At 34.6% G+C, this 23292-nt stretch overlaps 3 protein-coding genes across 3 annotated transcripts; 2 read left to right on the top strand and 1 right to left on the bottom strand.

Moving 5' to 3' along the window:
- Positions 1-1238: 1238 nt before the first annotated feature.
- Positions 1239-6256, top strand: LOC134246181 (dnaJ homolog subfamily A member 2-like). The gene is made up of 7 exons (XM_062728507.1): positions 1239-1355; positions 1846-1926; positions 2618-2751; positions 3014-3156; positions 3493-3691; positions 3917-4044; positions 4249-6256. Exons 1-7 carry the CDS (start codon positions 1294-1296, stop codon positions 4432-4434), a joined length of 933 nt encoding a protein of 310 aa, XP_062584491.1. The 5' UTR covers positions 1239-1293; the 3' UTR covers positions 4435-6256.
- Positions 6257-8532: 2276 nt separating this feature from the next.
- Positions 8533-12306, bottom strand: LOC134246182 (acyl-coenzyme A diphosphatase NUDT19-like). Its single transcript, XM_062728508.1, has 3 exons — positions 11507-12306; positions 11169-11379; positions 8533-8705 (listed from the first exon to the last, which is right to left on the bottom strand). Exons 1-3 carry the CDS (start codon positions 12257-12259, stop codon positions 8533-8535), a joined length of 1137 nt encoding a protein of 378 aa, XP_062584492.1. The 5' UTR covers positions 12260-12306.
- A 239-nt stretch (positions 12307-12545) lies between these two features.
- LOC134246179 (xaa-Pro dipeptidase-like) lies at positions 12546-21570 on the top strand. The gene is made up of 16 exons (XM_062728506.1): positions 12546-12653; positions 14615-14798; positions 14907-15034; positions 15421-15484; positions 15592-15639; positions 17295-17356; positions 17541-17585; positions 17913-17988; positions 18610-18656; positions 18749-18817; positions 19000-19077; positions 19240-19388; positions 19744-19928; positions 20295-20402; positions 20727-20810; positions 20991-21570. Exons 1-16 carry the CDS (start codon positions 12634-12636, stop codon positions 21135-21137), a joined length of 1494 nt encoding a protein of 497 aa, XP_062584490.1. The 5' UTR covers positions 12546-12633; the 3' UTR covers positions 21138-21570.
- Positions 21571-23292: the final 1722 nt, after the last annotated feature.

Below are 23292 nucleotides of genomic sequence, written 5' to 3'. Positions count from 1 at the left end.
TTCCTTCAAACACACTAATATTCGTGTGTTAATTTCCGAATGTGTGGCCTCTTATGACGTGATACATTAATAAAGGTATCCATCCAACGAAATGTTCTTTCACCTGTCCAGTAATCATGTGTATGATGTTTATTTATAGACTAAAATTCACTTTTCAATAAAAGCTCACAGCAGTTTCTATCCGGTATATTTCGCGAAGTATCACAAGTTATGATTTGATTTGGTCTCTTTCAATCAATTTCAAAAACATTCTTTGAATAGTAGAAAAGTTTTTGTCTTTGTTTGAATCAAGTCCATTATGCTACAAACAGCAGAGCTCAAACTAAACTACATGTAAGTAGAACATGTGTATCATTACTATGTGATTCACGATCAACAGGTTACAGGACTGAGGAGTCGGCAATTTTATCAGTAAAATAGTGAAAACAATAACCTGTGAGCTACGCTAGCGTAAACAAAGTCACGTTATTTTTTACATTGTTTTTCTGATAAAATTGCCTGTACTGCCTCCAGTGTCTTTTTTATATTTAACTCTCTCCCACTTGGAATATTAGATAAACTTTCAAACTTTTAATCCGTATTTGTTTACTTTTTCACTTACGGGTCAGTCAAAAAAAAAATATAATTTATTTCTCTTCTTATCAAGCTTATGCCATGTCAAATTTACATATGCAGTGATAAAAGGTATTATAGTATACTATATCAATGAATTTGAAAAAAAATTTAATTAAATTGTTACAAAGTTGATAAAAAATGTACACAACTCCAAACAATATTTATTTTATAATTCTTACTTGATAATTTACCATGATTACAAGCATTAAGAGAAATAATGTGGGTTTTTTTACCCCACATAAAAAATTATGGGATAATAAACCCCACATTTTATTTTTAGTGAGACGTGGGTTAAAAAACCCCACGAAAAATAATATGGGTTATTTAACCCCATGGGGTGAAAAATAAACCCCATGGGGTTTTTGTGGGGTTTTTTGTGGGGTATTTTTAAGTTCATGTTTCCCCATGGGATTTTTTTTTTGAACTCAAATATCTCAAAAAGTAGCAGAAAATGTTGAATTTTTTTTTTCATAGACATGAAATATCTACAAGTTGGCAAAGGAAGCACCACCCAGACAAGAACCCAGAGGCTAGAAAAGGTAAATTATGACAAATCAATTTGATTATAAAAACCCCACCATTTAAAAAAAAACCTAAGATGTTAGCTTTAAAGGAAAAGGGGACATTTTTGGTGACCTGTTTGGAGGAATCTTTGGCGGGGGAGGAGGACCTTTTGGAATGGGGGGTATGGGTGGTCGGCGAGGCAGGCGCCGGGGAGAGGATACTCATCATCCACTCAGGTAAAATGTAAACAAAGAAAACAAACATTGAGGTAGGGAGTAAACTCACAGGTATGGGGGGCCAGAGAGGCAGTGGCCGGGGGGAGTATTCTCATCATCCACTCAGGTAAAAAGTAAACAGAGAAAATAAACACAGGTAGGAAGTAAACACACAGGACACACAAATACCACATACATTGCACCCTGAACAGAAGCTATCAACTTCAAAATCTCAAACTATTTTTTTTTTATTTAGATAGAGAACATGGCAAATACTTTTGATCTTCCTTATTTCATTGTTTTTTGCATAACATGAGATCAAATTACTTGGGTAATATGGAATAAAAACTCCTTTCTTATATTGCTTGAAATAATTTTGATTGAAAGTGTCTAAATTGTTTGCTTTCATCCTTGCATTCAGTTATTAACTTTATCTTGAATTTATGTAAAACGTTTTCTTCAAATGGCCCATTCATTGTTTAAATAAGTATTTCTCCTGATTTTGTTTCAGAGTGTCACTAGAGGATCTGTACAATGGAAAAACAGCCAAATTACAGCTTAGTAAAACAATCATCTGTTCCAAGTGTAAAGGGTAAGTCTGGAAAAACAGCCAAATTACAGCTCAGTAAAACAATATCTGTTCCAAATGTAAAGGGGTAAGTCTGGAAAAACAGCCAAATTACAGCTTAGTAAAACAATCATCTGTTCCAAGTGTAAAGGGTAAGTCTGGAAAAACAGCCAAATTACAGCTCAGTAAAACAATCATCTGTTCCAAAGGTAAAGGGTAAGTCTGGAAAAACAGCCAAATTACAGCTTAGTAAAACAATCATCTGTTCCAAATGTAAAGGGTGAGTCATTGTCAGTGAAGCTTAAATAAGTCGGAATGGTACACTGTTAAATTACAGCTTAGTAAAACAATCATCTGTTCCAAATGTAAAGGGTAAGTCTGGAAAAACAGCCAAATTACAGCTTAGTAAAACAATCATCTGTTCCAAATGTAAAGGGTAAGTCATTGTCAGTGAAGCTTAAATAAGTCAGAATGATACACTGTTAAAAAAAATTGCTTAAGTTCCTTTTTATGGTTACACAAATTCAAGGAGGTATGAATTCCATATCCTCATATAAAAGAGATGAAAATCTGACTAGATAGGCTTTATACTAATATATAATTAATTTGAAATGAATTTTGATGAAAATGATGAGGTAATTATGATAATACATATTAATCCAATGATTACACTGTGTGGAGGAACACCTGATGAGTGTAATGTATTTTATTGTAGTGCTGGGGGTAAGCCTGGAGCCATGCAGAAATGTCGGACGTGTAACGGGCGGGGGGTCAAGGTCACCTTGAGACAGCTGGGTCCTGGAATGGTACAACAGATGCAGTCTGTCTGTCCAGATTGTCACGGAGAAGGTAGCTAGAGATGGTGTAGAAATCTTGTTGTGATCATTTATCACTTGAATGTTTACATAGATGTGTATAATGTTTACATGGATACAATGCTGTAGAAAAAGGGAAACAGCTCCTAGATGATTATTTTATCATAAGGTTAAAGTTAATCTTTTATTTATTAATAATCCATTTTTATGTTAAGTTCAAAATGGAGCATGTGACCAGCAAGTTCTAACTTTACCTGTCAAACATTCAATAAGAAGATTATCCTTTTCCATTACAGGAGAAATCATAAATGAAAAAGATAGGTGTAAAGAATGCAAGGGAAAGAAAGTGACCAATGAAACCAAAATTCTGGAGGTCCATGTTGACAAGGGTATGAAGGACGGGCAGAAAATTACCTTCCGAGGGGAGGGAGATCAACTGGTAAGGCACCTATCATTGGAGAAAATTGTCTGATAATAAGTTACCCTGTTATAGATATGATATATTTTCTAAGTGATATAAGATAAGTGCTTGCCTTCTCTTTAACTGTCAGGTTGATGTATGAAAGTGGGTTTAAATGATACTTTTCATAAAGCAGTTTCTGAATTTTTAAAATGAATTATTGTCATTTATTAAATATTTTATCATATGAATTTATACTTTTTAAACTTTTTGGAAATTTAAGACAAATTTCACTTGTGGAGCAAGAACATGTAATGGGTATTTTATTTGGTGTTTATGTTTTGATCTTTGAATTCATCATTACAATTTTTTTAGCCGGAGATAGAACCAGGGGATGTGATCATTATCCTGCAACAGAAAGAACATGAACTTTTCACACGCAATGATAATGACTTGTATTGTACATATAACCTCTCACTGACGGAGGCATTGTGTGGTTTCCAATTCACATTAAAACATCTGGATGGAAGAGATCTTGTGATAAAAAGTCCCCCTGGAGTTGTTGTTAGTCCAGGTAAGTTATTATAATTATCTGTCAAAAATACAACAAAAGTAGTTAGTCTAGGTAATAGCAGAGTTGTTTTCTAAAGCCACTGCATTGGAAGTTTGTTGCAAACTTGGTATTAAGAGATTTTAGTCTTGTGTGCAATTATAAAAGGAAGGAAACAAGTTGGATTGGTACTGTCTGTATTAGTATTTAGATACAAGGTCAGTACAGTGTCTTATAATTTATTTTCAGGATCAGTACGATGTGTAATGGGAGAAGGAATGCCCTTCTACAGAAATCCCTTTGAGAAGGGGAACCTTATTGTTAGGTTCGACATCACATTTCCACCTCAGAACTTTGCCTCTCCAGAAGATTTACAGGTTAGTGAACAATTTGATGTGAATCTGTTTTCCAACACATCCAAAATAATAGGAAGAAAATTTCTTGAAATTTTTATTTGAAATAGATTTCAGATTAAATTTTCAGAAAACATGTATATACCTAGTACATTGTTTATCATTATAATAACATGGTGATCTAAATAAATTAAGCAAGTCTTTTACCAGAGTAAAATTTCTTGACAGAAACTAGAAAAGTTACTGCCACCAAGACCAAAGATAGATATTCCCGCTGGAGAGGATGTAGAGGAAGTAAATCTGGTGGAGTTTGAGGAATCGCGAGGTCACGGTTCCCGACGGGAAGCTTACGATGATGACGACGATGATGACCATCACGGACATGGACCTCGAGTTCAATGTGCACATCAATAACGATGAGACATTTTAGGAGAATTTTTAAACTTTTCTGGGGGGAGTTTTATCCTTTGTTGAACAATTCCATGTTGCTATTGAATATCTTGACCAATGTGTAACTAGAACTTAAACTTTAACCTACCCATATTGAATTTTTTTGTTAATCAGTAAAGGACGTTTCATTTTGACCCAAAACATAACAGGATATTACAGGATGTTTGCATTTTGTGTGAAAACTGAAGAGAAACCTAAGGGTCTTTAGAACTCATTATTGAGTTTTATTTAGAGATTTCTGTGAGACACAGCTGAGTTCCCCCTTCCTGCTGTGGCCTATTTGTTGAGGCTTTCCAGTGTAATTGTTGTGCTGAATTTTGTCATGTATTAAGCTTTTATTTTATTGTCTTGTGACTAATTTAAAATTATGACTTAAAACCCTGTCATTTTTACATGAATTCAGTACCAGCACTCTCGTTGTCACCAAAAGCACTTAGCAATTTTACCAACTATTTCCATTCATCTTCAAGACTTGTAACATGAGGTATATGTTTTTCACCAGTTCTCATGGGAATGCAGGTTTTCAAATCTTAAGTACAGTGCATTTTTAGTAGATGCATTTTTATGTGTAATTTATACTGTTCCATCTAAAGAAATTTAATGTTAAACATGATGAATTCATATAAGTAAATTGTATTTTCAGATTTCTTTTTTAAAACTGATGTACAATTTGAACAAACATACAAGTACTTTCATTTTTTAACTGAGTACTAGTACATATATTAGCTATGCCTGCCAACACAGATGATGGTGCAGACAGTATGTTGTACCCTTTAGAGTTACATTTCCTGAATGTTCAAAGTCTTTTAATTTAATTATTAAATGACATTTATATGTATGTTAACAACAAGTATCGAAAAATTGTAGATTGTATTCTAAATCACTTGTAGCTATTTTGATAAGGACATTTTAAAAGCTTACATTGGCCTTTTTCTACATACCTGTATGGATGTTTGTTATTGTTTGTCATGTATAATTATTATCTTGCTGACCATATAAATTCCTTACCAGATCTATAGAAATGACTATAACATTTTTAGTACAATTTGATGAATATTTAGATTTTTCCTTGATTATGGAATGCTTAATTTTCTCTAAACATTTCAAGCAATAAGTTCTATAAAGAATTAATAGCATGGGGAAAGTTTGAAAGATTCCATGGTTTAGGATCCATGATGGGATGAAATTTGACGCATAATTGAAAATACGTGCATCTCCATCTTTTTAAATGGAATGTTGCATGGTTATTAATGGTACGTAACCCTTAAACATATTCATAAATTCCTGGTCCCAATTGGAGATCTGGATACAGCAAACCTTTGAGAAAAAGTAATTTATCCAGGAAAATTTAACTAGCATACCTCTACAAAATTTGTGAAGTGGGTGTCCCTTAAAGTTCAGGCTCCAGGTGGATTAAATTAATCATTTTATTTTGAAAAATCTTTTCTACTCAAAATCAACAAGAAACAAGTTTCAGATAACATGCATACTGAACAAAGAGAACTCGGATTGTAGAATTTGTCACTTGAGTGAACATGGATACTCAGGTGACCTTTAAAGCCCCTGGGCCTTTTGTCCGAATGTCCAACTTACTTGGTCTAAACCTGTTAGGAGTTATATGTCAGCAAGAGGAACATCATGCCATATTCAGTATTCATAACAAACAAAGAACATCAGGTATTCTGTAACATTTAACTCTGTCATCAATCTATACATTATCTGACAAGGTCTATACTTTTTCCGTATGGGTCTTATATAGAACAAAATAAAATGAACTTGAATGAGATCTGCTGTTTTCTTGGTTTAATTTTTTGGTGAACTTGATTTATATGCACTTTTCTTATATCACGAACATATATGTATCTGCTATCTAACTCAAACTTAATGATGCATCTTGGGATGTTTATATACAGGTACACTGTATCACAAGTCCTTGGCTTGCTGCAGATACTGGATCTGACCTACATTTTTTGGATGGAAGAAAAGGCTTAAGTTTTCTGAGTACTTTCATTTACAAATCACTGTAAACCCTATCTTAACAAAGCTGGCACAGAGGACGCATTTTTGGATGCACTTTCTCAAACTTGCTTCATAATGCTGGATCTTGCCTTCATTTTTAAAAGTAGTTCATTCCTGTGTAATTTAAATCTTTTGATGATCTACACCTAGAGATGCACATTAGTCATTACAGACTCCTTTGGTAGTAGACCCTATTTGATTTTGAGGTCACAAAATCAAGGGTCAATTAACACAGACTCTTGGACAAAGATATTGCCAGTTCAGTTTCTTAAGAACCATGCTTTCCAGACATCAAATTAGGTACACTAAAACCCTTTATGACGAATATTACATCTTCTGATAGTGAGGTTTGATGTACCTGGTATGATTACACCTACCTACCCTTAACTAGGAGATGCCCAATTATTTTTAATATTGCAGAAATTATAAATTTGCTTTTGTTCCCTCTTAAAAACTGCTACACATGGGGCACATGTCTCTGAAATATTTCTTGTTCCAAATTAATATGTTAATTTTAAATAAATTGAATCAAGATCCTCAGTATGTTTCGAGTACAAAAAAATTCTATTTAAAAAACTACATAAACCATTATGATTTATAGACATTTTTTGTGTCAGAAATCTAATAAAACATTACCTTTTCAAATGAAAGAAAAGGTGAGCAAGCTCACATACCCCACGCTCCCCCAAAACTCAAAAAGCTGAAAATCCCGGAAAAAATGAAAGAATCGGAATTTCCCGGTAACATGCACATATACACATTGTGTCCTAAATATCTGCAAAGTTTGACGAAATTCTGTGCAGCGGTTTATGAAGAGTTGCGCTAAGAATCTGTTCATCTCTATATATAAGGTATAGCCAAATGCCTAAGTTAAAAAGTGCGGGAAGTCCCAGAAAAATTTATGGGATCGGAATTTCCTGGTAATATGCACATCTACACATTGTGTCCTAAATACTTGCAAAGTTTGACAAAATTCTGTGCAGCGGTTTATGAGGAGTTGCGCTGACAAAATTGTTCAACTCTATATTCAAGGTATGGCCAAATGCCTAAGTTAAAAAGTGCAGAAATTCCCGGGAAAAATAATGGAATCGGAATTTCCTGGTAATATGCACATCTACACATTGTGTCCTAAATACCTGCAAAGTTCGACGAAATTCTGTGCAGCAGTTTATGATAAGTTGCGCTGACAAACTGTTCATCTCTATATTCAAGGTATGGCCAAATGCCTAAGTTAAAAAGTGCGGAAATTCCCGGAAAAAATAATGGAATCGGAATTTCCTGGTAATATGCACATCTACACATTGTGTCCTAAATACTTGCAAAGTTTGACGAAATTCTGTGCAGCGGTTTATGAGGAGTTGCGCTGACAAACTGTTCATCTCTATATTCAAGGTATGGCCAAATGCCTAAGTTAAAAAGTGCGGAAATTCCCGGAAAAAATAATGGAATCGAAATTTCCTGGTAATATGCACATCTACACATTGTGTCCTAAATACCTGCAAAGTTTGACGAAATTCTGTGCAGCGGTTTATGAGGAGTTGCGCTGACAAACAGTTCATCTCTATATTCAAGGTATGGCCAAATGCCTACTATCTCTATATTCAAGGTATGGCCAAATGCCTAAGTTAAAAAGTGCGGAAATTCCCGAAAAAAATAAAGGAATCGGAATTTCTTGGTAATATGCACATCTACACATTGTGTCCTATATACCTGCAAAGTTTGACGAAATTCTGTGCAGCGGTTTATGAGGAGTTGCACTGACAAAAAAAAAGTTCATCTCTATATTCAAGGTATGGCCAATACCTCACGCAACTAGTTGCGTGGGGTATAATTAATGATACTTTTCTCATTTAAGTGTACTTTTAAATTTATATAATTTTGCAATAAATACTAACATTTTATTTCATTTTTATAGAACCCGTTTCAAAATCATTTGTGCATTATATCACACATTCCATACTTAATACAGATATACATGTATATCATTTACACATGTCTAAAATACCTGCAAAGTTTGTATATATCACATTTGAGCTTGCCATATCAGCGGTTTATGACCTGGCCATCCCCAGCTGACGTGTTCACCGAGTGAGGACCACTAACAAGCATTCTGTTCATGACAGGGTATTTATCTGGAAGCTCCCCTATAGAACACTGTAAACTGATTGGTGGATTCTCCCCAACTCTGTCAGGGTCTGTGGGGTACAACTCATCGCCTGCAAAAAAATTAGCTACCTACCCCACGCTCCCCCAAAACTTGACGGTAAAGCACATAATGAAAGGCACAGTGCACTTTAAATACATAGTATAGATCAAAAAGGGCAGTAATTGCAAAAAAAATCTTTACATCAAAATGTCTTACATATGAGGACATTTAAGTGTGGAATGAAGTTTATATAAAGGAATCAAAATTTCTTGGCATTATACAAATCCAAACACTTAAGCGAAGTGGTTGGGGGGGGGAGAAATTTTCTTGAATAATAGGCAAAACTCTTTGTGATAAAAGAAACTATTTACAACAGTTTAAGAGGAGTGGTGCTAACAAACTGTTCATCTCTATATTCTAAATATGGCCAAAAAGTCTAAGTTGGAAAGTGTGGAAATTCAGAAATATAGGAATCAATTTCCTGGTAATATGCACATCTACATATTGTGTCCTAAATATCTACAAAGTTTGATGAAATTCTGTGCAGCGGTTTATGAGGAGTTGCGCTGACAAACTGTTCATCTCTATCCAAATGCCTAAGTTAAAAAGTGCGGAAATTCCCGGAAAAAATAAAGGAATCGGAATTTCCTGGTAATATGCACATCTACACATTGTGTCCTAAATACCTGCAAAGTTTGACGAAATTCTGTGCAGCGGTTTATGAGGAGTTGCGCTGACAAACTGTTCATCTCTATGTTCAAGGTATGGCCAAATGCCTAAGTTAAAAAGTGCGGATATTCCCAGAAAAATAAAGGAATCGGAATTTCCTGGTAATATGCACATCTACACATTGTGTCCTAAATACCTGCAAAGTTTGACGAAATTCTGTGCAGCGGTTTATGAGGAGTTGCGCTGACAAACTGTTCATCTCTATGTTCAAGGTATGGCCAAATGCCTAAGTTAAAAAGTGAGGAAATTCCCGGAAAAATAATGGAATCGGAATTTCCTGGTAATATGCACATCTACACATTGTGTCCTAAATACCTGCAAAGTTTGACGCATTCTGTGCAGCGGTTTATGAGGAGTTGCGCTGACAAACTGTTCATCTCTATATTCAAGGTATGGCCAAATGCCTAAGTTAAAAAGTGCGGAAATTCCCAAAAAAAATAAAGGAATCGGAATTTCCTGGTAATATGCACATCTACACATTGTGTCCTAAATACCTGCAAAGTTTGACGAAATTCTGTGCAGCGGTTTATGAGGAGTTGCGCTGACAAACTGTTCATCTCTATATTCAAGGTATGGCCAAATGCCTAAGTTAAAAGTGAGGAAATTCCCGGAAAAATAACGGAATCGGAATTTCCTGGTAATATGCACATCTACACATTGTGTCCTAAATACCTGCAAAGTTTGCCGAAATTCTGTGCAGCAGTTTATGAAATTTGCGCTGACAAACTGTTCATCTCTATATTCAAGGTATGGCCAAATGCCTAAGTTAAAAAGTGAAAATTATTAGAAAAATAATGGAATCGAATTTCCTGGTAATATGCACATCTACACATTGTGTCCTAAATACCTGCAAAGTTTGACGAAATTCTGTCCAGCGGTTTATGAGGAATTGCGTTAAAAAAAGAGGACTGATCACGGAATTACTGACTGACTGACTGACTGACGGACGGGTCAAAAACATTATACCTCCCGCAACTAGTTGCGTGGGGTATAAAAAGGGGGAGGTAAGCAGGGTGTTTATTGCTTCTAGTGAATATGAATCAGGCTTTTTAAAACACTGTACATATACTATCTGTTTAAAGACAAATATGCATTCTATAATTGATCCCTGAAGATATAACCATATGGAGATAACCAAGATAATCTTGTAAACTTTCTGTTTTAAATTACATACAAACACAGGTTCTTAAATTAAACTCTGTGTACACTCTCTGCATTTTGTGTCTGTCAAAGAAATATATTTATACATGTATAATTTAATTTTGCTTGTAACATGTCATTTAATTGTTTTATTACATATTGTATAACATAAGTTGCCTTTGTCAGAATGAGTTGCATCAAAACGCATTACAGTTAAACATGCTTATAACAAAGTTCCAGGGACCTACAATTTTGTTTCCTTATAAGTGTAATTTAATTTACAAAATATTTCATAGTTATAGAGATTGAAAATCACTTCACAGTTAGAATCAATTCATTTTAAATGTATTTCCAACAAGTTCTACTGTTCTCACTAGCTTAAAGTTCCTTTTAACAGATGCTCATTTTGAAACCATTTTTGAAGGAAAAATTGTCAAACTGCCTACTCTGAAGGAATAAATTTAATAGCTACCCAAGTTATACTGTTATAACATGGGTTGCAACATTTTACGCTATTTTATAAAGCATAAACTTCCCCAACCCCTGTTATACAGTATAAATTGGTTAGTTATTAATTAAATTCATTTCTTAAACATTTTTAATATTAAAAAATTTTGCTTTTAATTTTTCACGATTTATGTGCCACACATGCTCACATACTGACCTGGATAGACAACAATTATGCCATCTTCACATAGTACCACAACAGGGAAATATTGTGCAACACGTTTTTTCATTGCCCTTTCCCATGCAAACTGTTGAAGGTTTTCAATGTTTTGAAAGTTAAGAAGCCTACACACTTCATAGACTTGGGGTGGAGCTAGGCCTCCTTTATGTTTGTTGTAAACACTCAGCAAAGTGTCAGGAGCTGCCCACTATAACAAAAACCAGGTTAAGTTCTAGTTAACAAATTTAATAAACAATCATTAACATTATAATGTTCTTCATCTTCTGTCTTTATCTTAAGCTGTAGGTGAGGTTTAATTCATTTTATACAATTACCTGTAAATGTACAGTCTCTTTGTCATCATGCACAGCTTTTGGAAGATGATCGAGTACACAAAGAAAGAAAGCAGTGTCGTATCTTCTACCTGATTTTTTTGCATTCGTTGACAATGTCGTAGGGGTCAGCCAATTTGACCATTCTGAAAGTGACCAGACATCAGGAATCACATTAAGTGTCCGACACATCACAATAAATTCTGCTGGGTTTTTATCCACACGTTTACGCCATTCATCGCTATCCAGGTGATAACTTGTACCAGATACTGGTTGCTGAGGAAAATTATTTTTTAAACCAGATTTATCTTCAAATGTTCTTGCAATTAGTACCCCTGACTCTTCAAAAGTTTCACGAATGGCACAAATTCTGAAAGCTAACTCACTTGGTATTTGCTCAAATTCAGGGCTTCGTGGCCTACTGAACATCGGGGGACCTTCCCCTGCAACTTTCAGAGATGTGAGTAGCTCATGACATTCTGATGCACCAAACTTCTTGTATAAATCTAACCACTCTGTCGAAAAGTCGGCATCTTCTGCAATACCCCCCGGAAACACATACACATCTGGCATGAACTTGCTTTTAGCTGACCTTTTTAGCATCAGGATTTTGTAATTGAATTCTGACAGCTCGGAGGTCACACCTTCAAGCTGCATGCCGCCGCCATTAACAAGATTAGGAACGATTTTTCTAGATTTTGAAACGAGCAACAACGTTGCTGCCTCTCTCCAATGCTTCAAAATAGCTGCCATCATAGAAATAAGCAAGTAAACCTAGATACTGAACTTTTGGAGTTTTATGTCACGGGTGCACCCATTTTTAAAGTGCCCGTATGACATTTAGCAACTCGTTCGTATAGGTAGATTTTGGTCATCTCTATCAACTTTCTGTGATTCAGAAAGTGTAAATTTATAGATTTTCAATTAACTTCTGATGATTTTCATGTGAATTGTGAGTAAGAACTTTTATAAGTGAATAAACTTGTAAAATGAACATAGAATGGCGATAAAGCGAAACAAATATGATCGTATTGCTTGATCTTAGAGTTTTAGTTTCATTTTCGATTTGGTCATATCAAATCTTGTGACGCCACTCAATAAATTGGAAATCACCTGCAACTGACATAAAGATGGCAGCATACAGAACAGAGTCAGTAATTTTTTCCTCATGTTTTTAGTTTTCTCTCTTAGAGATCTAGGTACCAAAGATAAGAGTTTAATCTTTATCTGTTTATACATTTTATCAGGGACCTATACCGTATAATCCCTATTAACCGCCCCGGGCGCTTAGAAAATTGCAAAAAGGGGGCGGTTATTTTGGTATTCTCTTTATGATATTTAATGTCATATTTTAACTTCAAAAAATCGTTTGAAATTAAAAATGAATACAAGAAACAACTAAGGTAATATCTAACTTTACTTAAAGTGAAGATGATCCTCCCAAATTATGCTAAATTGTTCATTTTCCACTGAGAAATTGGATAATAGACAAATTTCATTTTCACTTCCTTCACTTTTTTGATACAATTCTAATTGATTTTAATCACGTACAGGGGGCCCTTATTTCCTGACAATTGAAAAAGACCTAAGGGGGCGCTTATAGGGGTTGGGGCGGTTAATAGGGATTATACGGTATACTAGGTATAGTATTACTATATAGGTCCCTGATTGTATCATGCATATATAGGTAGATTCAAGGTAGTCGATCAAATGTTTTTCTCCTGTCTCGAGACAGCAAGATTACTAGAGTATTATATTCTCTCAGATACTGAGGCTTAAGAATACTTGCGCCTGCTCCTTCCTACTGTAAATCACTTTTTATTTGCGAGAACTTTATTTTCGCGTAATTACGCGAGTCTGTCTGCTCGCGAAAATTTTATTCTCGCGTATATTTGTATTATTAATGTTTATATACTAGTGATGAAACGATTGTCGCCGACGATCGATTGTCGATCATTTTTGGGTGTTTGATTCCGATTATCGATTACGTTTTTCATAATCGATTGTCGCCCAAATAAACTTGTATGATTTGAACGAAACTAATACATACACATTAACAATACATGTAAAACGAAAGGAGGTCAACAAAAATGGCGTCCGAAGTCGTAGAAATTTACCCATATCCAGGGAATGCATAGATAGCACATTCTACCGTTAAAATGATATTTTCCTACGGACCCGGTTTAATGATAGAATTCGTTCCATGTATTCATAATGTTGCAAAAGAAACACAGGCAATAAATCATACTCAGTGGATTTACTACGGACAATCTAGAGAGTTCCGAGTGTAAGCATGGCAGGTAAATTGGAAGCGAGAGAAAAACGTTGAGAACATTAATTGGATTTTCGTCTTTATATGGATTATTTTTTGGGATAAAATGCATAAGCAATCTCCAAAAGGATTTTTTTTGATTTATTTGGAAGTTATTTTCAGTGCAAATCCTTTTATATTCTTCAAAATCGTGTCGGAGTGTATCTGCTCCGATTTGCTACATTGCAAATATATGGGACGTATTCTAACTGTGGTGAGGGCTTGTACCGAGAGACACAGTTAGATTATTCTAACTAGGGAATGCAAATTCTGATGTCATGACAAACATTTTTAGTTTTATGAGCAAATATGTAAAAAAAAAATTCTGTTTCTTTGTTACTTATACAACAAAAAAGTTGTCTTTAGAATAAAATTTTATTTATACCGTAGTTTGTTCCATAAATGATAAATGCTGTAAAGAAATAGAATTTTGTATTTGAAATTTGAATTACCAATTAAGTCGATGATTGATCGATTAAGCTTCTCCGATTTTGACTGATTATCGATTATGAAATTTTCCCAATTATTCAACACTATTATATACAACAGAAACCACAGCTCGCGAAAATTTTGTCTCGTTAATAAATATCAAATAGCTAAGTCGTGAAAATAAGGTGTCGCAAAAATATAGTGATCTACAGTACATTGTTGCTCTCCCTTTGCATTTCAACTCCTGTTTTCCTACCCTGGAATATAAGTCAGAATTAGTTCAGAAACAGGTGTCCCTCTTAATAAACGATAATTTTTTTTGACAATGTTTAATTACCAAAGTTTTCAACTCTTGTCTTTTTAAATATCAGACCAGCATTCTGTCGTGGAGAACACACTTTTAAAGTACCAGCTGAGATGTTCAAAGAGAACAGGAAACGGTTGGTAGAGAAACTGAAAGCAACAAAGAAGGTACCTGCGGGGGCATATGTACTCCTCCAAGGTGGAGAATCTGAAACACGACACTGCTCAGACCATGAACCTATTTTTAGACAGGCAAGTTCCTTTCTGTTTGAAGCAGTGTTGAATACCAGTTGAATGATAGTCTATAATATATAGTAGCACTGAATGCTTCACGGAATTTCTTGGGTCTACTTTTAACAGGAGTCTTACTTCCATTGGGCCTTTGGTGTGGAGGAGCCAGATTTTTACGGTGCTATTGAGGTGGACAGCGGGCGAGGAATTCTCTTTCCACCTAAGCTTCCTGATGCATATGCAGTCTGGATGGGAAAGTAGGTCAAGTTACCTTTTTCTTAATGATTTTCTTTTCAATTGATTTGAAATACCAAATGTATCTTTGGATTATCCCATGTTATTTGTACACATGTCAAAATTGATTGGAGATTATGCTGTTTAGAGAAATAAAAAGCTTAAGAAATCAAATTGAGTTTTAACACTTATAAACAAAATTTTTTTTAGAAAACAGTTTTTTTTTCCCTTATAGAAAGTCATATTTCTTAATGTGCTTAATACTGTATAGTATATGATTCTTGTGTCTTGTGCCTGGAACAATTAATGTTTATACAAACAAGGTCATATAAAAAGTACATGCTGATTGATTAATTAGAAAAGAATAGAATTATACTTCATTTTAATTAATTATTGTTTAATACTACAGACTTCTAGATCTGAAGGACTTCCAGGTTCGCTATGGTGTGGATGAGGCCCACTGGGCAGAGGATGTAAGACTTCACTACTAATGTAAACTCACATTAATAAGTAAAAAAGAAACACTTGACAAGTAATTGGAACATTACGCAGACATTAAATTTATTGTTTTTCTTTACAGTTAGCCAAGATACTGAAAGAGAAAAAAGCTTCTGTTCTCCTTACTTTGGTAGGTCATTCTATATCTCGTACTCATATTGCACAGAAATGTCTATAGCGGATTTAATCAAGTTTTGTGATTTTTTAGCTCACCTCGACAAAGTCGACCTGAGCTTATGCTATACCCCCTGCGTTGGCGTCGGCGTCCCAGGTTAAAGTTTTCGGAGCAAGTCCATTCCCAAGTAACTATAAGCCCTACCTGGACCAAGCTTGCATGGATGATGCATCTAGGGATGGACACTACCAGACTTGCTTCAGATGCTGGATCTGACCTACATTTTCCAGATGACTGACCAGGTTAAAGTTTTAGGAGCAAGTCCATTCCCAAGTAACCATAAGCCCTACCTGGACCAAACTTGCATGGATGATGCATCTAGGGATGGACACTACCAGACTTGCTTCAGATGCTGGATCTGACCTACATTTTCCAGATGACTGACCAGGTTAAAGTTTTAGGAGCAAGTCCATTCCCAAGTAACTATAAGCCCTACCTGGACCAAGCTTTCACGGATGATGCATCTAGGGATGGACACTGCCAGACTTGCTTCAGATGCTGGATCTGACCTACATTTTCCAGATGACTGACCAGGTTAAAGATTTAGGAGCAAGTCCATTTCCCAAGTAACTATAAGCCCTACCTGGACCAAGCTTTCACGGATGATGCATCTAGGGATGGACACTACCAGACTTGCTTCAAATGCTGGATCTGACCTACATTTTCCAGATGACTGACCAGGTTAAAGTTTTAGGAGCAAGTCCATTCCCAAGTAACTATAAGCCCTACCTGGACCAAACTTGCATGGATGATGCATCTAGGGATGGACACTACCTGACTTGCTTCAGATGCTGGATCTGACCTACATTTTCCAGATGAGTGACCAGGTTAAAGTTTTTGGAGCAAGTCCATTCCCAAGTAATATAAGCCCTACTCACACCAAACTTGCATGGATGATGCATCTAGGGATGGACACTACCAGACTTGCTTCAGATGCTGGATCTGACCTATATTTTCCAGATGAGTGATTCCCAAGAAACTATAAGCCCTACCTGGGCCAAACTTGCATAGATGATGCATCTGAGGATGTACAATTGAGACTTGCTTCAGATGTTCATTTTCCAAATGAGTGTCCAGGTTAAAGATTTGGAACAGATCAATCCCCAATGAACTTTAAGATCTATTGAAACAGAACTTGCACAAATATTGTTGTCAGGATAAATACTAACTATTAAAAAAAAATATGATGTGAGATTTGTATTACTTAAACTGATAACATTCGTCGAGGTGAGCTTCGTAATCTTTGATTACCTATAGTTTTTTTGTAGATGAACTGTATTGAGATTTATACACATATTTATGTACAATGTCTATATCGAATTGAAATATGTATCATATATTTAGGTAGCTTGCAATACTATATAACGGTACATTTAATAACATGTAGTATTTAAACTGAAAAATATTTAGATGTCCATTTATTTCAAGAGGAGTATATATAGAGAATAATACATGGCAACATCTGTATCACACCCCGTATCAACCCGAGACTTCAATATTGTTGTTTTTATTATACAGTGTATATTTGATAATAGTTTACATTGTGACATTGTAAAATGCACTATACTATTCCATTCTATTCTAATTTACAATATTCCACTTTATTATAGAGGGGGTTGAACACAGACAGTGGCAACTATAGCAGAGAAGCTGCCTTTGATGGGATCAGTGAGTAAGTAGGGAGGGGGGGGTTCAAGTAACAGTGGATAAATTTCAGTAATTAATTAAATTATCTTCTTAAGAGTTGTTTCCCTACTGTTCTTCTAGGAAAACATACTTTCAGAGCAACTCAGTGAAAATATTGTGTATACATGCTTAAATATATATATATTTTTTATGAGTTATTCTTTTGGTAGGTTCAAGGTTGATAATACCATCTTACATCCTGAGATTTCTGAATGGTATGTTTTATGTTTTAATTTTTTTATAAGTGTAAAATGTACATAATAAAACCTAATTCAAGAGTGTAAATCTTGCATTATAGGAGCCAAGCTTTTATATGCATTGAAGTAATCATATATTTGCGTGTAGTTTAATTTAAGAAGCAGTCTGGAAAATACTAAAATTTGAACATCACTAAACTAAGTTTTGTATACAGTGTGATTGTTTTTCTTTCCTTTTTTGACATTTAATAATTTTGCAGAGCATACAAATGCAAACACTGGAGCTTAGCTCTTATAAATACAGCATACCATATCTTTGAAATGGTATTTTTATCTCTTTGATAGCCGTGTGTTTAAGACAGACTTAGAACTGGAGGTTATGAGGTACTCCAACAGAATTAGCAGTGAGGCTCATAAAGAGGTAAATAGAACAGGTTTAAGGCATCTGAGGTCAGAAAATTTTATTTTAAATATATGTAATAATGCTGTGGATCAAGCAGAAGGTTTTATAAGCTATGAGGGAGAACAGACCAAACTAACAAAATGATTCACACAAATTCAAATTAAAAAAGAATTTTGTAAAAATCCCTATGCAAGCTAAGAGGCCTGTAGAGTAGTAAACAAACAGAGAAACAGACAAAGTTGATGAAAAAACACAGGCGACAGGGGGTCCATGAAGATATGAATAGAACAGAAGCACATGACTTATGTGTGGTCTGTATGTAGGAGAAGCCTATAATTTAGCAAAACACAAATTTGACAATTTAATTTCAAAAATTAGTGAATAATTTTCTTCACAAATAATTTTAAAATTTCACAAAGTGATCTTATGATATCTTACATGATACATGTAACTGCTACCTCCTAAGACCTTATAGTGCTTAATAAAATTTCAGTGCTCCGTACAATTTAATCAATCCCATTACCCTAATTAATAATGTCAACATTGAATGCTTGCTAAAATCATAGTATGAGTTTGATGACAAATTTTACTGTGTAATTCATCCTACTATAGAATTAAAACAGAGCATTATGATTACAGGTGATGAGATGTGTAAGGCCAGGAATGTATGAATATCAGATGGAAAGGTAACTTTACTCATACAATAATATAAAAGACTAGTACATAACTGCTGTATTTTGTTTGTATTTTGTAATCTTCCCTAACTTTCTCTCTACAGTATCTTCAAACATTACTGTCAGTTTAATGGAGGGATCCGACTAATGGCTTACACATGTATCTGTGGCAGGTAGGGCATAGTACAGAAATTGTCATACAATGTACAATTAAATGTTAAATTTTTTAAATGAAAGTTTTTGTAATATAAGCATTGTTGATATTTCTATGAAGAGATGTACTGGTATTCTTTGTCTCAGCTTTGTGCATTTCTAAGATCATGCTTTCTGTAACTGTTCTTGTGTCCCACTCCAGTGGGGACAATGGTTCTGTCTTACACTATGGACATGCAGGTGCCCCCAATGCCAAAAAAGTACAGGACGGAGACATGTGGTGAGTATCCAAGGATAGAAATCCTCAAACTTATGACAAGGAAAAAAGATTGAAAACGTGTTGTTTTATATTATCATAACTGAATATAGACATTGTAAAGGATGTAAATTACATGTACTGCAGAAGGATGGTGTTGTGATAGAAAACATTTTTTTCTGTCAGCCTTCTAGATATGGGTGGAGAATATTACTGTTACACATCTGACATTACCTGCTCCTACCCAGCCAATGGAAAGTTTACAGAAAAACAAAGAGGGATTTATGAGACAGTGTATAAATCAAGTAGGGCCGTAATGAAAGCCCTGAAACCAGGTGAGTCGTACTGAACTCACTTGTAGTCAAATGTACACGACCAAGGGAAGAATTTTTATATGTAGATTGGGGCATTCAGTATTGAAATGATTTGACTTAAAAAATAGCCAGATTTCTTGCTGGATAGCCAACATTTGAAAAATGCAGAGTTCAAATCACAGTTTTTTTTGTTTTTTTTTACATTTTCACCTTGATATATTTTGTGCTTCACTGTACCCTTTGGAATCTTTAGCAATGAGCTTTCTTACCTGACCTTCAAGTATTTTTAATTTGAAATACTGACTGGTTTCTTAACATTTATTTTCTCTGAGGATTAACTTCTGACTACTGTCTGTCCCTCTGTTGTTTATGACAGGTGTGTCATGGGTGGACATGCACCTGCTGGCAGACAGGGTACACCTGGAGGAGCTAAAGAAGCTGGGGCTCCTGAAGGGGGATGTAGAAGACATGATGAGGGTCCGTCTTGGGGCAGTATTTATGCCTCATGGTCTGGGACACTTCATGGGAATCGACACCCACGATGTCGGCGGGTATCCTGAGGTGGGGATTTTCCTAAAATCTTCATTAAATTCCTATCCATCAGTACATATAAAATCATGAAAGGCAAACTTTATGTGGATTAATTCATATGACAAACTGAACATAGCATTCTTTAATTAATGGTTTTATGATTAACACCACATAAAAGTAAAAGATTATGACTTGTCCTTGACTGTAGTGAATGCAAATATTTAAACCTTCATTAAGCTGAGTAAATTACCATTCATCTTTATACACATATATTGCTTCAAAGTCCATGAATTAGAATTAACTCATGCAATAAGACAGAAAATAAAATGACATGCAATCTAATTCTTGTGAACAGTTGTTCGGCATTCTATAATCACCAGTTGTTGTTATGATCAGGGTGTGGAGAGGAGTGATCAGCCTGGTTTGAAGTCCCTGAGGACAGCCAGAGTTGTCCAACCCAGAATGGTACTCACCATAGAACCTGGAGTGTATTTCATTGATGTGGTAAGTTGTGGGGAATAGCAAGAGTGGCAAGTTCCAAAATGGTAATGAATATAGAACTAGGATCTTAGATGTGGTTTGTTCTTTAAAATGGTGGGAAGCAAAGAAAGGTACTTTGGATGTACTGTATGTCACTAATTTTTTTTGCATCTTATTCTCATTGGACTGTATTTGGTGCTTAGAAGGTGTTTATTACGTATAACTTTAGCAAGATAAAGAATAGTTGTGAAGAAATAAAGCTCTTGCAAATAATAAGTCATTTACTTGATGCTGAATTGAAGTTGTTGAAAGCTTTGTTTTTAATCAGTAATTCTTTTTTGTTTTCAGCTGTTAGATGCAGCCCTTAACAACCCTGAGCAGTCCCAGTTTATGTGCCGGGAGGTGATAGACCAATACAGGGGATTTGGAGGGGTGAGATATTTCTTAAATATCTAGAAATATTTATATCTCAATTTGCATTATATGTATACAAATAAAATTTTAAAAAATCATTTTATTTTATTTGAATTTGAAGACTGTTTTTAATTTGAAAATTCTTCATTCAAATATTCATTACATGAGTAAATATAAAGAACAATATTTTAACGGCAGGTTCGTATAGAGGATGACGTGGCAGTCACAGATGAGGGGATGGAACTACTGACTTGTGTCCCCCGGACTGTGGAAGAGATTGAGAGTCTGATGGCCGAGGGGAAACAACGACCCCAAATCCCCCTGCCACAGGAAGTGAAGTCATAATTGGCTGTTTTAGGGGAGACGACTTCCCCAGATCCCCCGCCCACAGGAAGTGACATCATAACCAGTTGTTTTCAGTTGACTTACAGAGTACCCATACCATTATATACATCATAAAAGTAACATTTGTTTTATAGATATATGTATTAATTTTCTTTGTCATTTTATTTCTAGTTGATTGAATTTGATAAGTTGTAATGTAATTTAATGTATGGTTGTAAAGTGAAAGACATTTTTGTAAGACTATACCTCTAAACTGATAAGATCTATAATAATTAGGAGGAATAGCATCAAGACAGAATATGTCTCATAGATTGTCTTTTATTGTTGAAGACCTACATGATTTAATACAGGAATATGGTGCTAATCAGCCTGTGAAAAGGCAGGCTTACAATGATGTGTGATTAAGATAAATATATTCATTTTTGTAAAAGTATATATTTTATTCCAGATGTTTATTTGCCTTAAGCTTACTACCGGTGCATTCCAACCTATTGAGTTCATTATATTTACATCACACACATTTACAACATACCAGTATAAGAAAAGTGGTTACATGTGATGCAGAAAAACTCTAGATCTTTTGGTAATTTAAAGAAAATTGCAAAGATCAATCAACTTCCAATTCAATTTACAAATGACTTGTTTGAAAAATTCTAAAATCTTATGAATACATATACATGTGTGCATGTGTTACATATTTTACCTTGGCAATACAGTTATACATTTGACAACATGTTTCATCTTTAATATGATTTTATAATATGGCAGTATACATATTTAGCAGATAAAACTGTCTCTGTTTCATTACATGTGTTGGTGATATGAAGCTGTGATTTTTCATAATTATTTACAATACCATGCAATACTCAGTAGACGTACATGATTACAGTAGTGCTATATAATTATGTAGACATGTCAAAATGTGATCCTGAACTATTCTTTTATCATGAACAAGGTCTTTATGCTTTTTTTGCTACATGGAATAAATTTATCTATGTACGAGGGTTGTTCGAAAAGTTCGTGGACAACTGTCATATCTTTTTTATTATACGCCCGTCTTAAGACGGGACGTATTATGTTATAGGCTTCGTGTCCGTCCATCTGTCCGTCTGTTAGCTTTTCTCGTGTCCGGCTCATAACTTTAATACTATAAGGCCTAGAGTTATCAAACTTTGTCAGCTGATACATCTTGGGTAGAAGGTGTGTCGCGCACAAAAAGTAGGTCGCTCTGACCTTTAATTAAGATGTTATAGCCAAATATGGAAAAACCCTGTCCGTCTCATAACTAGAAAACTATGAGACCTAGAGCTTTCAAACTTGGCAAAAGTATACAGCTAAAGTAGAAGGTGTGTCGCGGCCTATTTCAAGGTCACTGTGACCTTTAATTTAAGTGATTTAAAAAAAAAAAATAAGTCTTTTAAATTTTAAATTTCATAATCCTAAAAAATGTAAAAATATAGCTGTATCCTTATTTAAAAATGTTAAATTAAGTAAAAACTTATTTTTTCATTATATACTTTACAGCAATCTGTAACAAATGTTTATGCTTTAAGAGGAATTCAGTTTGTCCCATGGGCATAATTATCAAGCACTGGTCAAGAAGAATTTTGATAGCAGAAACTTGCATGTCAAATTAGTGAGAAATTAATGAGTTTATTTTCAGGAGCTAAGAGCATTTATAGATCTGATGCAGCTGTTATCTTAATTTATCTCTTGGGAGTTGGGCAAAAAGAAATGGCCTCATAGTTGCTTGTGTTAATTAAGAGTTCTTGATGGCTAGTCCAGATAAAGATCTTCCAATTGGTGTAATGTAATTAAAACAAATTTATGTTTTAGTGTATGATTAAAACTAAATTAGTATTGTATAATATAATTAAAACTAATTATACATGTGTTCATTGAAAAAAAAATATATTTCAATTTTTATATTTGCAACAAATTGCAGTCATGTCTCACTTAGAATTTTATAGTCTGAAGAAATTATAATTTATGTTTGATTTTTTTTTATTAAACTGTAGCATTTCTATCATTTCAGAATATATGCAATAAACAATTTAAGTTTAAGTAAGCTGCAGATGGATATTTGTTATGCTCTAACACAACCAGTTTAGAGTTATATGATGTATTTGTTATAATCAATCCCTACAATGCAAGT

Source organism: Saccostrea cucullata, unplaced genomic scaffold (assembly GCF_032062105.1).
Source record: "Saccostrea cucullata isolate Sc308-1 unplaced genomic scaffold, CSIRO_AGI_Scuc_v1 ctg1946, whole genome shotgun sequence".
NCBI lineage: Eukaryota > Metazoa > Mollusca > Bivalvia > Ostreida > Ostreidae > Saccostrea > Saccostrea cuccullata.
The sequence above is the reverse complement of the archived record's forward strand: the minus strand, read 5'-3'. Positions and strand labels throughout refer to the sequence as shown.